We start from the raw sequence: 18,341 nt of genomic DNA on the forward strand, positions 1-18,341 counted from the left end.
GATGACACGAATGTTAGAGTACATGAAAGAGTTATATGGTAAATGTACCAAAAATTACGCCTTAAGGCGAATAATTGGAATTGTGGCCACGGTTGAATATGCAGTCATCAAAGATTAAACAGATTTTCAACGTTGTATTCTTAAAATAATAGACCAAGTCGGCGAGCTTTAAATGCTGAAATCGTGAATAGACTGAAGCCAAAATGTTGCCTTTACAGATGAACCGATCATAGATCCTTCGAGCAAATAGTAGTTGCGTAACTAATCAAGCTACCAAAGTACATGGCATATTTTGCTGCAGCTTGTTTGGAAAACTATTGAACAAAAACATCAAATGACCCATCTGGGAAAAATGCAAACATATTGAAATGTTTACCAAGGTTCGGTGGGAAGTATGAATGCAGATGATTTTAACAATATTTCTGTATTTTCGTTGAATACCACACTTTCCCGGGAACAGTCTGCCTTTAAGAACTGTATTCGCTACTGATTGACAGGGGCTCGTTGTGTTGCCGGCAACCAATAGGTGCGCACCCTCCGCGGGAGATCCATTGCCCCTCCCCATTGGAGGCCGAAAGATTTCCCATTTAGCTTGCAGAGGCAGCTCCGACTCACACGGTCTTTATAAATTTTGCACGAAGACGCATCGCTCAGAAGATTTTATTGCGAGACACCCAGGAAACCTTTTGGCAGGTTAATAAAGAATAATCTGCCGCAGCAACAATGGCGAATTCGCAGAGCAGCAACGCCTTGATGCGTCTGATGCTGATTTTTATTTTCATTGTTTGCCTATCGAACCAGGGGCTGGGTCTAATTCGGTATTCTGTTCCGGAGGAACTGGACTATGGTTCTTCTGTTGGGAATATTGCCGAAAATTTAGGACTCAGCGTTCGAGAATTATCAGTTCGAAAATGCCATCTGGCAACCGCTGACGGAAGACGGGATTTGGAGGTAAATATACAGACTGGCGTTCTATTTGTCAGGGACCGAATAGACAGAGAGGAACTTTGTGAACAAAGCCCTTCCTGTACGCTTGCCTTCCAGGTAATACTAGAAAACCCTCTCGAAATGTACCGGGGTGAGGTGGAGATTGTCGATATAAATGATAATTCGCCTTCTTTCCCAGAGAACGCTATTCTCTTGCAAATGGCTGAATCCATTGCACCGGGCTCTCGCTTCCCACTAGAGAGCGCACTCGATCCAGACGTGGGGACAAATACGGTCAATGAGTATATTGTCAGTCCCAGTGAGCACTTTGGTTTGAAGGTGCATGCTAGAAAGGATACTGTCACTGCAGAGTTGTTGTTGGAGAAATCTTTGGACCGCGAACATCAAGCATCCTTCCAGCTTGTATTAACGGCCATCGATGGCGGCAATCCTCCGAGATCCGGGACAACTCAAATCAACATCAGTGTATTGGACATCAATGATAATGCACCGGTGTTTGAGAAGGAAATATACACGGCGAGATTGGAAGAAAATGCACCCCTGGGAACCTTGGTGACCAAAATCAAAGCCGTCGATCTGGACCAAGGTACGAACGCCGAGTTAAAATACTCCTTCCTTAATATTGTCCCACGGAGGGTACGCGAGTTATTCAGTTTAGGTCCAGAAACTGGAGTGATCAAAGTTCAAGGACAGCTGGATTTTGAAGAGAAGGATAGCTATGAACTTGACGTCCAAGTCGTAGATAATGGCTCGCCGGCAATAACAGGACATTCCAAATTGCTGATTGATTTGATTGATGTAAATGACAATGCCCCGGAGATAAAGGTCACTTCCCTTTCAAGCAAAGTCGCAGAGGATGCTGCCCCCGGGACGGTGGTGGCTTTGATGGACATTACTGATAGAGATTCTGGAGAAAACGGAGAAGTTCACTGCCACATTACATTGGGCGTTCCCTTTAAAATTCAATCTTCTCTGACCAACCATTATGAAGTCACCACCAGTCGTGCGTTAGATCGGGAAACCACTTCAATATATAACGTACATATCATAGCCTGGGACTCCGGGTCTCCCCCATTGTCAACAAATAAAACTATCCAGATATCTGTTTCTGATGTAAATGACAACGCGCCACAATTTCCCCAATCATCTTACACATTATATGTGATGGAGAACAACGCTCTGGGTGCTTCTGTTTTCACATCGACTGCGTTCGATCCTGATTTGGACCAGAACTCCTACATTTCCTATTCCTTCAGAGGGAATCTTCAGGATTCTCTGGTGCCCTCTTACCTCCGCATCGACTCGATGAACGGCACAATTTACGCACTGCGTTCCTTTGACTACGAGAAGCTCAAGACCTTCCAGATTTATGTTCAAGCCCGTGATGCCGGAGTGCCTCCGCTGAGTAGTAGCGCCGCAGTGAATGTGATCATCCTGGATCAAAACGACAACATTCCGGTAATTGTTTCACCTTCAGAACATAATGGATCACCAGCCGTGGAGATCGTGCCCCAGTCAGCGGGCCAGGGGTACTTGGTCACAAAGATAATGGCAACCGACGCAGATTCCGGTCAGAACGCACGACTCTCTTTCCGGATACTTCAAGCAACCGATCCTACTCTATTCAGCGTCGGGCGGATTTCAGGCGAAATCAGAACAACGAGAAGCATTTTAGTCCATGATGATACTTCGCAAAGTCTGGTCATTGTGGTGAGTGACAATGGACAACCGAGCCTGTCAAGTACAGCTACAATCCGTCTGTCGATTTTGGGCAACGTTAGTGAGAAAATATCAGAAGACATGGATTTGCACAGTGATTCTGGGCATACCTCCAATATAAATCTTTATTTAATTCTCACCTTCGGATCAACTTCGGTTTTGTTCCTTTTGACCATCGTCTTCTTGGTTGTATTGAAGTGTAAACAAGATGGGGTCATTGTTCAAGCTGACGGGCGCACAGTTTGTTGTTGCAAGCCAAGGAATTCGAAGGAAGCCTTACCTCGGGGTTCTGCGCAGCGAGATCATTTGAACTGTAGTGTAGCAGATCAAACTCTACCCTTCCCTGAGAGTTACCGTTACTCGGTTTGTTTGTCACCGGAATCATCCCAGAGCGAATTTCTTTTCTTGAAACCCTACAGTGGAGCCGTAACTAAAGGCCCTTGTGAAAGCAGGCGATTATGATGATTGCAAGGACGATCTTTTTGCCTGTTTATATAATGCTCCGATTTACCAAGTTTCGCTGGAAAATATTTTCCCCTTCAAACATCTCAAATCGTTTAATCTTACCCAAAATATATATGTGATTTTGAAACTAACGTTGTAATGAAATTGAAACAGCCAGTAAATGAGTGTAATGTTCTACCTGTCTGTAATTTCTGATCACCTAGCCTCTCAATTGGTTTATGTGTTAGATTGCTAAAACAGAATAGTCAATATATGAGGTGGCCAGTGTTCACAGCTGAAGCTAGTAAAAAATAACGAGGAAAACTTCTTGCATGGTTTGAAGAAAGTCAGTTTAACATTTGATAAGGGGACGTGCCATGCATTGGAGTTATTTTTCCATTTCCATTTTATTAAACAACAGTTTAAAACATAGTAGAGAACAAAAGGGTAATGCATAAATTGTAGCCTACTAAATTCGATAGGTGAGAAGTTATTTTGCCAACTACTTGTATCTCTTGTATTACGTTGGCTGTAATTAATGTTTTAGGTCGTGTATCCTTTCAGACCAGGAGATTTTCTCATCTCGGGCAATGTCTATGTTCATGCATCACACAATAATCCTCCTGGTCATAATTTTTACCTCGCCCAATCAGCTTATTTTATATTTCCCTCTTGTGCATGTCAAATTTCCCATTAAATATATTAGTACAATAAAGATCCGTTACCAGTTACCAGCAGTTAAGTGAAATGGTATATCTTTAATGAATTGATGACCTATTCTTGACTCTTTATTTATGATCTCTAGTATTAATTCTCTCCCCCCCCCCCCCCCGCCCTCCTCCGTCCTCCCCACCTACAATCTGAAGATATATTTTGTCCTAGACTCGTCTATTACACTGTCAAGAATATTATCAGTTTACAGCTCAAGTGTACCCTTTGGACAGAAAAATAAGACCAACCTTTACAAATGAACTCTACGGGACCAGTCTGTCAGTTTGGCATCGACGTTTTGTTTTGTGAAATCTTGGCGTTTGTATTGTTTTAAAAATGTAATGACCTCTCTGCAAATATTACTCTGCCTGTGTTCCAGGTAAATTACATGCAATCTGACAATACTTGCCTGCTTTTCAATTCCCAACAGCTGGAGGTGCCCATCTGTGTTTCGGTTCTTTTTAAAGATCCTATTTTGCAGCACTATTTTTTAATGATTTGCTTGTTTGTACTGGTACACGAATCAAAATAATCATAATCATACTCTATTAGCCAAGTATGCTTTGCAACATACGAGGAATTTGATTTGCCGTACAGTAATACTAATCGCCATTCATACTCTTAGTTTGCAAGAATTGCCGTCCGTTAATGGCTAATGGCATGTTGGCCATCATAACGAGAAGATTTGAGTACAGGAGCAAAAACCCCTTCTGCAGTTGTATAGGGCCCTGGTGAGACCACATCTGGAGTATTGTGTGCAGTTTTGGTCTCCTAATTTGAGGAAGGACGTCCTTGCTATTAAGGCAGTGCAGCGTAGGTTCACGAGGTTAATCCCTGGAATGAAGGGACTGTCATATGAGGAAAGATTGGAAACACGAAGCTTGTACTTACTGGCGTTTAGAAGGATGAGAGGGGATCTTATAGAAACGTATTAAATTATAAAAGGACTAGACAAGCGAGATGCAGGAAAAATGTTCCGAATGGTCGGGGAGTCCAGAACCAGGGGACACAATCTAAGAATAAAGGGAGGCCATTTAAAACTGAGGTGAGAAGAAACTTTTTCACCCAGAGAGTTGTGAATTTGGAGAATTATCTGCCACAGAAGGCAGTGGAAGCAAATTCACTGGATTAATTTAAAAGAGAGTTAAATAGTGCTCCAGGGGGCTAATGGAATTAAGCGACATGGGGAGAAGGCAGGCACAGGTTACTGATTGCAGATGATCAGCCATGATCACAATGAATGGCGGTGCTGGCTCGAAGGACGAAATGGCGTCCTCCTCACCCATTATCTATGCTTCTATGTTTCTATGTTAACTTTCCTAGAAAATATATTTTCTTACATTTACCTTCCTCGTAATTGGAAACCACAAGTCAACTCTACACATTTATCAGCGACTCTTGTATTCTATCATATTCTTTCCTAAATAGTATTAGCTAATAAAGAAGGATCGGATTTCATTTAATTTTTTATCGTTGTGAAAAATATGTATTTGCCCTGTCCAAGTCACTAACATCAGCAAAGAATGGACGGTAAGGCCAAATTGAGTCCATTTTTCAAGCCAACATATAGAAACAAAGAATTGCCGATGATGGTTTATACCAAAGATAGACACAAAGTGCTGGAGAAACTCAGCAGATCAGGCAGCATCTCTGGAGATAAATGATAGGTGACATTTGGGGCGGGACCCTGATTCAGACGCTTTTCAAACGTTTGCTAACTTGGTTACCTAACCTTGATCAGTGTTGCATATTTTGAGCATTATGCTTCGAATCGTCTAGCTGCAGATCTATTTAAATCGCATACTCTAATGTTTGCCATAATTCCACATGGGGTACTTTAAGAAAGCCCAGAAGAATCTTCAGAAATGTAGCACCCTCTGTCTTCCGTCATGTACCTTGTTACTCTTCAATGACATTGTAGTGAGTCCAGACGAGTGGTTTTATCTGAATCCTTTATTAGTATCAAAACCCGTAACAAACGCGACAGACTTCTTCCTGGACAAACACTACTTTACTTATTAATCTAATCTCTAATCTGGTTTGGCGCCAAGCATTTAAATACCCCGCGCTTCCTTAACCCATGACCGTAATCCAATCCGAGGGTTCTATTACCTGGCCAATCCCTATGTCCCTACAACATCATTAATGTTGGTCAGAGAATGAATTTCCGTTTGAAGTTCACAGTGATTACTTTTCCTGATATCTTCCTAGTTTGGAGAATCTCCAGCAAATATTCTGTTACTTTTAGGTATAGATTTGTGTTTATTATTGTCACGGGTACCGAAGTATCATGATAGGCAGTGTTTTGCATGCTGCCCATTCATATCCGATAATACCATACATAAATACAACCAAGTTAAACCTAAGTAAAATAGGTAGAGCAAGGGGAAGATACCGAGTGCACAATATAGTCCTCAGCATTGCAGCCCATCAGTTCAAATCTTACCATTGTCAGTAAGGATTCCAGTATAACGTTCATCAGAACGTCTTTAATTCGTTTCTTTGAACAGAAAAGCCAAAATAATTGGCAATCAACCTCCTTATGGCAATTATCACGTACATATATTCTAGGTGCTGTTTCTACCATCCCTGTTTTTTCAAAATGCGTGAATGCGCTCATTTGAACCACGTTTAATTCTGTTTATTTTTAAGTCATTGGTCACAATCTTAATTCTCCCATAAGCGCTCTACGCATTCTTCTATTTTACTGCCAGTTTTGTAAATCATTCTGATCAATATTTCCCTGAAATAGTTATTAAATCTTTCTGTATTATGTTCGACTTTATTATACTTTAGGGCAATGAAACATACCCTTCTCCGCCTCACGCGCACAGTTCAATTCCTCTCCCATTTCCATATTAATCATTGGTGCTTGATTCTTCTGAAATTTATTTATAACAGAATATTTTAAAACTCGAATTCTATCTTTGTAAGTTCTTTACTACATCTTATTAACAGAAAACCTGAAAACTTCACCCGTTAAAATATTTCGTGCTGCAAATTTTTTCTTGCCAATTTAAGGAAATGTTCTCCAATTTACACCATTGTTTTTATTAACTTACTGTTTCCTCAGTTGTAGTTTCTCAGTCTCAGTGTTTACTCAAATCATTGTTTTACTAAGGGGCATGCCTAAAGTGTGCATGGATGTAAGCGTGCCCATATGTGTATTTATTGGGTTGTTGTCGGAGTATGACCAGTGGGGCAGCTGATACATTCCCTTCTCTCCTTGATCATGAAGTGCAACAATGAAGACCTTTCAATAAGTATACAAATGTGACTATGAATCGTGCCCATTCCAAGAAAGGGCAAATATATATACACGTACGTGGTCTGTTACAATGCTTATATATTTTCATTGCCAGATTAAAGGTTTACCTGAAATATACGTTGTTCTTTCTCGGGCGGCACGGTGGCACGGTTGCTGCCTTACAGCACGAGAGACCCCGAGTCGATCCTGACTGCGGGTGCTGTCTCTACGGAGTTTGTACGTTCTCCCAGTGACCGCGTGGGCTTTCTCTGGGTGCTCCAGTTTCCTCCCACACTCCTTCAAAGACGTGTAGGTTTGCAGGCTAATTGGCCGGTAAATTTTTAAATAAAAAAACAATTGTTCACTTATTATTAATTTTAATAGCACTGTATTATTATTTTTTTTAATGTGCAATTTTCATTGTCACAATTAAAACTTGTATATTGTCCCTAGTGTGTAGGATAGTGCTAGTGTAGGGGATCGCAGGTTGGATCGGACTCAGTGGGCCAAAGGTCATGTTTCCCCACTGTATCTCTAAATTAAACTAAACACTCCCCTCCAGAGGTGCTGCCTGTTCCATTGAGTTCATGCAGCAGTTTTCTTGCTCCGGTGTCCAGGTTCGGCAGACTTTATGTAATACACATTCTTTTCTTTTCCACGATTTGTTAATTTCTTTTTTCAGGTCTTCCATGTTTTTTTCCAGGTATTCCAAAATCTCCCTTCATTGTGAACAATCTTTACATCATAGTATGGCTTTAAATTCCACAACCAACCTTTGGTTCGGATCCCAGACCCATAACGCCACTTGCATACTTCACGGTTATTGTTTAATTGGCAAGCATAGTGCCTTGTGCACGGCTCATTGTGTATATGTTCAATAAATAGCGTTCGATCATACATCCGAATATTTGCATTGTAAAATGTTATGAACAACCTGTCAAAAAGCATGACTATAACAAAGATGACGTGAACTTATTGACCTATCAGGTACCTTAGCAGGTACTATCGCATCGCTTATGAAACATTTAGAGAGGTACATGGGTTCAGATGGATATGGGCCAAACACAGGCAGGAGGGACTCGTGTAGATGGGACAGACATGTTGGTCGGTGTTGGTATGACTCTATTACTATACTCTCAAGGAGTGTTCACTGTTGTTGTGCACCCCCCCCCCCCCCACACACACACACATATAGGCTGGAGCCAACACAGTATCAATATAGTTTTATGTATAAAACTATACACAAGGAACAACAGATGCTGGTTTATACCGAACATAGACACAAAATGCTGGAGTAACTCAGCGGGACAGGCTGCATCTCTGGAGAAAAGTAGTAGGTAACGTTTCGAGGAGGAACTTTTCTTCAGACTGAAAGTAGAGGTGGGAGGTGGGGGGTGGAGACGAGAAAAGGCCAGACCATATCAGGGCCGGTTCTGATTTTATAGTGTAGATTGTATGCCTCTATGAATTAAATTGTTCCCAGGTACTTACCTTAGAACTGGGATACAGAATGCCACACCGCGCATGCTCGACTTGTGGAGTAAATCTTAACCATCCGACCACAACCAGAGAGCAGTCCTGAACAACTACCTAGGCCATTGGAGACTTTCGGACTCTCTTTGATCGAACTTCACTGGCTTTATCTTGCACTGAACGTTATTCACGTTCCTTCTTTTATCATGTATCCGTACACTGTGAATGGCTTGATTGTAACCCCGTATTTCCATTCTGCTGACAGGTTAGCACACAGCAAAAGCTTTTCACTGTAGCTCGGTACACGTGACAATAAACTAAACTCAAACTCAGAGTAGTTGAAGGTAAGAAGGTTCGCAGAAAAGTCCATGGCTTTAGTCGAGATGGCACGGGTTTTAAATATAAGAATATGTGCATGTGGCTCTTTATATGTGTAGCTTTATTTGTAATTTGAAGGGAAGTTATTGAAGGAAAGCTATATGTAATTGACGTGACAAGGAAACCTTTTCAACACATTTAACATTTCAAGGCTGTGGCGATCACTTTGAACCTGCAGAAATCTGAACAGCTTCCTTTGTCATTGGAAAGGAACTTAATGTTGCGCACTCTTAAAAAGGAGCCTGCCACTGCCAGTGGAACCGTCCAGCTTTAAGAATTCCTGGTGTAATTATTGAGAAGAACTCCCCGTGTCGCTATGCACCAATCAAGATTCGGACCGTAACGAGAGATCTATTGCTCCATCCCCACCATTGAACGAAAGCAGAATCACACGGAGGAGGCTCGGTGTCTTATTTCTTTTGCGCGACCTTTTTTTGAAGGACGGAGGACACGACTGTCATTTCTGCTGGACGAGGTATTGATAGATCTACTGGCAGTTCTGTGGTGCAAAAGTAACCGAAATAAATTCATCCTTCTCAGAATTAAACCGGACCCGCAACAATGGCGAATGTGCACGGCAAGAACGCTCTACTGTATTTCGCTGTAATTATTAATGCATTAGACGTGGTTTTCGGACAGATTCGCTACACAGTTCCCGAAGAGCTGGAGCGAGGTGCAGTGATCGGTAATATCGCTGAAGATTTAGGTTTGAACGTCGGCGAATTGCTGACTCGCAGAGGCCGGCTTGTCTCCGGCGACATTGAGACGTATGCGGAGTTACATTTAGAGAATGGGGGTTTGCTTGTCAAAGAGAGGATGGATAGAGAGAAGCTTTGTGGACCAATCCCTACCTGTATTCTTTCGTTTCAAATTGTGATTGAGAATTCGCCAGAAATATTCCACGGTGAAGTGGAGATTGTCGATATAAACGATAATTCGCCCAGTTTCCCGGAAGGCGCCGTTCGCTTGCAGATGGCTGAATCCATTGCAACAGGCTCTCGCTTTCCGCTAGAGAGCGCCCTCGATCCGGACGTGGGGGTAAATGCAGTCACCACTTACCTGATCAGCCCCAATGAACACTGGACCTTGAAAACGGAGACCACGGAAGAGGGATTTACAATTACGGAGTTATTATTGGAGAAACCCTTGGATCGTGAGAGACAGTCATCTTTTCAGCTGGTGCTGACCGCCGTCGACGGAGGAAGCCCCCAGAGGTCCGGGACAGCTCGGGTTGTCATTACTGTGTTGGACACCAACGATAACGCACCGGTTTTCGATCGGAAGCTGTACAAAGCCAGCCTGGTAGAAAACTCACCCAGTGGAACCTCTGTGGTCACTGTGCACGCCACGGATGCAGATGAAGCCCTGAACGCAGAGGTAACATACTCTTTCAGCAGCCGCGCTTCACTGAAAGTGCACGAATTGTTCAGTTTAGATCAGTGGACAGGAGAAATTAGAATTAAGGGAAAGCTCGACTTCGAAGGAGCAAGCAGCTACACACTGGGCGTTGAAGCTGTGGACAAAGGTTCGCCAGCCATTACAGGGCACTGCAAAGTCCAGATCAAGGTAATTGATGTGAATGATAACGCGCCGGAAATAGAAGTGAACTTAGTGACACCCAAGGTTTCCGAGAATGCCGCGCGCGGGACACTGATCGCACTGATCAATGTCATTGATCGCGATTCTGGACGGAACGGCGACGTGCACTGTCAGATTCCAGTGAAAAGTCCCTTTAAGTTGCTGACATCTCCCAGTAATCATTATAAACTAATTACCAATGACACTTTAGACCGTGAAACTTGCGCAGTATACAATATTCATCTGTTAGCCTGGGATTCGGGATCTCCACCGCGATCAGGAAATAAAACTATCCAGGTATGGGTTGCCGATATAAACGATAACGTCCCCAAGTTTGCCCAACCCTCCTACACCGTTTACGTGACGGAGAACAACGCTCCTGGTGCTTCTATTTTCGCAATAACTGCTTCCGATCCTGATTTGGACCAGAACTCGTCTGTATCTTATGCTGTTATAGAGAGCCTTGTCAAAGACTGGCCGGTGACAAGCTACTTCAATGTTAATCCCATCATTGTTAATCCCATAAAAACCTTCCAGATCCAAGTACAAGCCCGTGACGCCGGGGTGCCCCCCTTAAGCAGCAGCGCCACGGTGAATGTGATCATCCTGGATCAAAATGACAACGTGCCGGTAATTGTTTCACCTTTCGAAAAGAGTGGATCAACAACAATGGAGATCGTGCCTCAGTCAGCGGGCCAAGGGTACTTGGTCACCAAGATAATGGCAACTGATGCAGATTCTGGTCAGAATGCGCGGCTCTCCTTCCAAATGCAGAGATCCACTGATCCCAGTTTATTCAATGTTGGGCAAAACTCGGGTGAAATTAGAACAACTCGGAATATTTTGGAGTCCGATAAAGCCACACAAACTCTCGTCATCTTGGTTAAGGACAATGGGCAACCCAGCCTCTGCAGCACGGTTACAATGCTTCTTAACATTATGGAGAACATTACTGAAATAACCACTGAAAACAGTAATTTTGTAACTCACCCCGAAGATTTTTCTGATCTCAATCTATATTTAATCGTCATTTTCGGTTGCACTTCCGTCATTTTTCTTGTGACCATTATTCTGCTGATTGGCATCAAGTGTAACCAAGACGGAAATGTCACCCATGACTACAGTCCTCTCAGTTGTTGCTGCAGCCTCGAAGATTCGAACGACAACTTTCGTCCAAGACCTCAAGTGAAGGAATACTTCGATGATACCAAGGCAAGCGCGATGGTCTGCGTGCCAGAATCTCAACACTATTCCGTTTGCTTGACTCCAGAATCAGCGAAGAGTGATTTCCTTTTTTTAAAACCTTTCCCCACGCCGATATCTCGGCTCCAGTGTTAATCTGTAAAGGTCCGGTGACATAAAATCATTGATTTCTTTTTAAAATCCAGGAAATTTGATCGGTGACAATTAAGCACTAAAAACTACTGGTAACAAAGTCCCCAAATGCCTGAGACTGAAAAGAAGAAACCAACCCGAAACGCGGCCTCTCCATGTTCTCCAAGGTACTGCCTGAGCCACTGGGTTACTCCGACACTTTGGGGTTCACTCATGATTCCAGCATCAGAGTAAAAAAAGTCCATTGATTTTGAGGAACCAAGGTCGTGTTGCAATATAAATATTGATGCCCAAAAAGACAAAATGAAGGATAGATGTTTCCCGTAATATTTCAGTATAGTTATAATTCCAGACAACGACAGTTCATGATAAGGCAAGATCATCAGTCCTGGTTTCCAAAACGTGTCTCATGATCTTGCAAATACACCCATTGATGCCTATCCAATTCCATTTTGTGGGTACAGATTTATTTTTCCTTCGTGGCCTTACTAGAGATCCTTTCACTCTCTCAGAATGTCAGAATGGTCTTTTGAATTATGGACATCAACGTCCATGCAGTTATGGTCCAGCGTGCTCATTGCAAAAGTATAGCTTAGCTCTATTGTCTCAACTTATACGTTCGAGCATGCACACTAAATTTCCATTCGGGCATACACACTATTAGTACTATTAACACCCTAATTAGCAAATTGGATGTTGAGCGGGCCTTTAGTCCTTGTTTTTCCTTACGTTAGAAGTTAATAATTTCCCCGGCGTCCGAATCAGGCGTCTTTTTGATCTGCTAATGTGCTGACGGCCATTTTTTTTAACGTACTCTCCCAATTGTGTTGCTAATCGCATGTCAGTTGCTTAAAATCTCGGAGAGACAGTGGCCGCTATTACAATGTAAAAGTCGTTAACTTCTATGGAGCTGCTGTATGACAGCGTCCGAGACGTGGGTTCGAGATTGACCTCGGATGCTGCTGTTGTCAAGTTTGTACATTTCCCCTCTAACCACATAGGTTTCCTCCGGGTGCTCCGGTTACCCTCACATCACAAAGACATATCCGTTTGAAGGTTAGTTGGCGTTAATAAATTACTGCTCGTGCGCATGTAGTAGATGAGAAGAAGGAAGCTCATGGAACCAGTGTGAAAACGTGACCGATGCTCGGCGAGAATTTGGTGCCGAATGGCCTGTTTCCATGCTGTACCTCTAGAGTAAAGAGGGAGTAACGTGGAGAGTGACATTTAAAGTAAGAGATCACGAAGAAGCCCTGTGTCCTGTCAAAGACCAATGCTTCATGTGGTTATTTGCAAAGTCATTATTCAGCAAACGTGCCGCTATAACAGCAAGAACTAGAGATAATTAAATGATTAATTAGATCAACAATGATAATTAATTACGAGGTGGTATCAGGGATACGATACGATAGAACTTTATTAATCCTAGGAGGGAAATTGATCTGCCACCAGTCAAACAAACACAAAATACACGAAACCTGAAATTAAAATGACCTGTGGAAAGGCTTGGGAGATGTGCAAAGATTTGAGAGGGGGGAATTAGTCTCAGTCTACTCCACGACAGACGTGGGGCGAGTTGTAAAGTTTCATAGCCACAGGGAAGAAGGATCTCCTGTGGCGTTCTGGCCTGCATCTTGGTGGAACCATTCAGTTGCTGAAGCTACTCCTCAGTTTGACTAGTGTGTCATGGAGGGGGCGAGCTGTATTGTCCAGGATGCTCCGCAGTTTGAGGAGCATCCTCCCCTCCAAGACCACCTCCAGTGAATCCAACTCCGCCCCCAGGACGGAGCCAGCCTTACGATGAGTTTGTTGATCCTATGGGCGTGCGCAGCCTTTGCCCTGCTGCACAAGCACAAGCCAGCGAATAAGATGGCACTGGTTACCACCGTTTGGTAGAACATCTGCAGCAACTTACTGCAGACGTTGAAGGAGCGGAGCCTTCTGAAAAAGTACAGCCGGTTCAGTCCCTTCTTGTACAGGGCCTCAACGTTCCTGAGTTTACTGTTCAGGTACAGTTTACTATCCAGGTACACTCCAAGGTATTCGTACTCCCTGGTAAACTGCACATCCACGCCATTGATGGAGACAGGGGACAGGGATGTTCCTCTCCTCCTGAAGTCCACCACCATCTCCGTAGTCTTGTCGGTGTTGAGCTGCAGGTGATTCATCCCACACCACTCAGCAAAGTTGTTGACTACACCTCTGTATTCAGCTTCCCTCCACTCACTGATGCAGTCTACAATTGCAGAGTCATCTGAAAAAAATCCACAGGTGGAAGGAGAAGGAGTTATATTTGAAGTCCAAGCTGTAGATGGTAATCAGGAAGGGAGAGATGACCGTCCCATGTGGGGCCCCTGTGTTGCTCACCGAGACAGTTCTATAGCCTGACAAATTGTGGTCATCCAGTCAGGTAGTTGGTGAACCAGGACAACAATGGAGCATCCACTCGCATCTTCGTCAGTTTGCTCCCTCGCAGTACAGGCCGGATGGTGTTAAAAGCAGTGGAGAATTTAAAAAAAGAATCATCACATGACTCTCACCATACTTCCCGGCTTATCCTGGTGAGCGTGGGAACGAAGGAGCAGGTGGGTGATGGCGTCCTCAATACCCATCTTTGTTTGGTAAGCGAACTGCAGGGGGTCCAGGTAGTGTTTAAACAGGGGTTGCATGTGAGTGAGTACCAGCCTCTCCAGGGAGTCTATGATGTGCGGAGTCAGCGCCACCGGTCTATAGTCATTGGTGGAGCTGCGGCGTGTCCTCTTTAGTACAGGTACCCGGCAGGATGTCTTCCGCATCACAGGAACCTTCTCCAGGTCCAGGCTCAGGTTGAAAATATGCTGGAGTACTTCGCACAACTGGCAGGCACAAGGCTTGAGTACCCTGGGGCTGACACCATCGGGACCCGTGGATTTGTGTGCGCGGAGTCTGCCTAGCTCTGGGAATGCAGGGTTTGTTGAATCCAATCATGTCACCAGGTCCGCATGGAGCTCATCAGTGTGCAGTTCGGGTAGACAATCAGAACCATTTTCCAAGGATGAAAAAGTCAAAGACTAGAGGGCATAGATCTCATGCGAAAGGAGTGAGATTTAAGAAGATATGCGTGTAGATATGCAGTTGGATGCATGGAATATAGTGGTGGAGGCAGATACGATAGTGGCGTTTAATGAGCTTTTAGATAGGCACATGGATATGCAGGTAATGGAGGCATATGGATCATGTGCAGAGGTAGACTATATTAATTTATAATGGCATCATGTTTGGCACAAATATGTTATTTAAGGATCTGTTCCCGTGCGTACATTTCCCGTGCGTACATTTCTCTGTTCTGTATTCTCTGTTCTATGTGTATACAACTGGATGTGCCTGTGATATGCCAATCTTTCCGAGAACATACCAGACGCAATTCCAATACTATGGTCAACATATAAGGGATATGCATGGCAGTCAGTTTAATTTCGCTTGTGGGAGTGAGACTTTAAGAATAGTAATCATGGAAAACATTTGCATTTGTGTTTGTAAAGATTGTTTGAAGGCATATGCTTTATTAACCGAAATGAACAATAAAGTGATGTGATAGTAAAGGTTCATGTAGTTGTATTGATTTGCAGGATCATTTTAAGAAACATCCATTCAAAAGGCTGTTGACCAGAAAACGGTTGATTGGGTCACTTCTTTCCTCGACATTCTTCTTAGAAGACTGTGTTTTATTATTCTCTTTTCAGCTTTGCTTCTGCTTGCATCTGCTCTTTGGAGATCAATACGAAAACCAAAACAACGATTCCATGAAATTGGTTTAAAGACAGAATTTAAATAGCATTGAATGCTTGCTGCTCAGGTTGTGGTATTCCTGGGATTGGAGATGTGTGTTGGTTGGAGTCTCGCGTGCATGGTCGGGAGTATGTGTTTCGGTGTGTACAATTATGGCAAGGGTGGCGGCGATGGTGGTGGTAGCGGTGGGTGGGGGGAGGGGGAGTGGTTGGGTGGGGGGTGAGTTGGTGGGGCAGATGGTGAGGTACGTTTTGCAACTGGACCGATTTTTGATATCAGATAATAACTTAGATATGGTTGTGTCGCGTAAAATTTCTGATATTTGGGTGACACAAGGCTAGAGAGCATTGTAAACGGTAACGAAGCTGGCAAAGGTTTGCATGCATTCTTTTATAGGTAGGCATAATGGACAGACAAAGCTGAAATAATTTACTGATGAGATGTGCATGATCTGATGTACTTTGGTATAAGGAGAGGCAATAGAACTGAGCTATATCTTTGCAATGAGGATGCTGGAACAGAACCACATGGAAGTTGATGCGTATAATTCAAAATACCATTCTTAGAAAGTGAAGGAATCTCCAAGGCCACGAAAGAAAAATAACTCTGTACCCACAAAAGGGAATTGGATAGCCACCGGTGTGATTTATTTGCCAGATCACGAGCCAAGTTTTGGGCAATTGGAGTGATGATATTGCCTTATAATGAATTGTAGTTGTCCTGAAATATACCCACACTGAAACATGTCGACAGTTCTACGTTGCTTAGTTAAAATTACTTAGCAAAGATATAAGAAACACCACATTGCCAGAAGTGAATAATATTTCTTGGATTATACAAAAGCAAAATGCAGAACATTTCGGGTCTCCAATTTGGCGAGAATAATAAAATGACTATGATCTCTTCTTAGAACTCGGCAAAGTTAGAAGGCAAACATGTTTTCGGGTGTAAAGGCGTAGGCGGCGTGCGAGGGGTAGGGTGTCGTGGGCGACTTTGAAATTGACAAACGAGACATATGTAATATGATAGGGATCAAGTGGATCTATAATACAACTGGTGGTGCTAAAGGCTAAGACTGGGCTTGTTGATTGCAGCCAACTCGTCCGGGTGACATGGAAATGTAAGGAGATGAATTAAGTTTATAATAGCAAGAACAAGTGAAAGCTAAAACAGAGGCATGCAGTATCACAGCTGCACTTCTTTGAGAGTTGCCATCTTACTATTGTGGAGAAGCTTACGTACACCGAAGATCCTGAAGGCGAATCCGCCTGAGCATTACTCCTAGCAGGATCACCAATGGCGGGCATTTCGAGGGGGAAGTTCTTGACAAAGCTCGAACGAAGAGGAAAACTCCAACGATGGTGCATGGATGGTGACTGGCCAGCAGGTGGAGCACTACCACAGCTGAGAAGGCGAAATAAGGTTGCAGCAGGGCGAGGCTCCGAACTGTTGTGGAGGACATGCCATTGGACTCAGGTTTGCCTCTCCCGAGGACCGTTATGATAAATCTCAATGCATCAGTCTTTCCATGTTAAAATATGTCATGCACAGGAGTTCACCTGGAGGACTAAAGTCAGTTGCTCCGGGATCGGTCTCTTCAGCCATGTCAAGACCTCCAGGCAAGAACAACCAGGAGGAAATGATACTCGACTTCGAGTGATCATTGATAATGCTGATGATGATAATGATGATGGTGGTGGTGGTGGTGGTGATGGTGGCAGCTGCGCACAAACGAACTGAATACTCAACTTTTGTGGATAGGGGAACGGCCAAAAACGCACGTAATGCGTTGGGTTGCTCACATTTCCACCGAATTGGCCCGTGCAGGTTCAAGCCGGAAAACCCCCATTATCCGGTGATGTTGAATTAAATGATGTCAAGAGGGTTGTAAATTGTAGAGCCAGAAGGAATCTCATTGCGTTTGCTCAACGTAATTGGCCTTTCAACATAATTGGAAGATAAACCAGAGAGAATATAGTTACAGTGGGGGTGAGAACTAAAGCGAAAGGCAACTGGAAGCTGAGGCTCATTTTATGGACTGACGGAAGTGTTTTGAAAATATGTCAAATAATGTACATTTGGTTTCTCCAAAGTAGAAGATAACATATTTCGAACATTGAGTATCGTGCAACATATTGGAAGGAATATAACTGAATTGTTGTTTCATCTTAAAAAATGCATACATGGATGGTGAGAAGGGAAGAAACATTGAGCACAAAGGTCACGGTGTCATGCTGTAAAAAAAACCCCATTGCGTTGGCCTCAAATAGAGTACAGAGTACTTTTCCGATTACCCATTACTGGAAGCATGTGGCGAGTGTTTAACGTTTTGAACTTTGGGAGGTTCAATGTGATGGGAGAGTATCTAGTTAATGGCGAGAGCCTCAATAGTATTGATGTGCAGAGGGGTCTTGGAGTCGACGTTTATAGCTGAGGGTAGTGAAGAAAACATATGGTATGATTGCCTTCAGTGCTAGGGGCATTAAGCATAAGAGTCAGGAAGACATCTTATAGCTCTATAAGACTTTGGTTAGGCCGCATTTGGGGTGTTTCTATTAGTTTTGGTTGGGTGGTTTTGGAGAAGGTGCAGAGGAGTTTCACCAGACTGCTGCTTGGATTAGAGGGTTTCAGCTACAAGACGGTGATTTTTTATTATTTTCTCTGAAACTTCGGAGGTTGAGGGGAGACTTTATAGAAGTAAAATAAAATTATGCGAGGCATAGACAGAGTAGACATTCAG

At 43.4% G+C, this 18,341-nt stretch overlaps 1 protein-coding gene across 1 annotated transcript; it reads left to right on the top strand.

The window, feature by feature from the left end:
- Nucleotides 1-534: 534 nt before the first annotated feature.
- On the top strand, nt 535-11,836 carry LOC144599759 (uncharacterized). Its single transcript, XM_078410997.1, has 3 exons — nt 535-3,119; nt 9,361-9,395; nt 9,480-11,836. Exons 1-3 carry the CDS (start codon nt 724-726, stop codon nt 11,834-11,836), a joined length of 4,788 nt encoding a protein of 1,595 aa, XP_078267123.1. The 5' UTR covers nt 535-723.
- The last annotated feature ends 6,505 nt before the right edge of the window (nt 11,837-18,341 follow it).

Source organism: Rhinoraja longicauda, chromosome 14, assembly GCF_053455715.1.
Source record: "Rhinoraja longicauda isolate Sanriku21f chromosome 14, sRhiLon1.1, whole genome shotgun sequence".
Classification (NCBI taxonomy): Eukaryota; Metazoa; Chordata; class Chondrichthyes; order Rajiformes; family Arhynchobatidae; genus Rhinoraja; species Rhinoraja longicauda.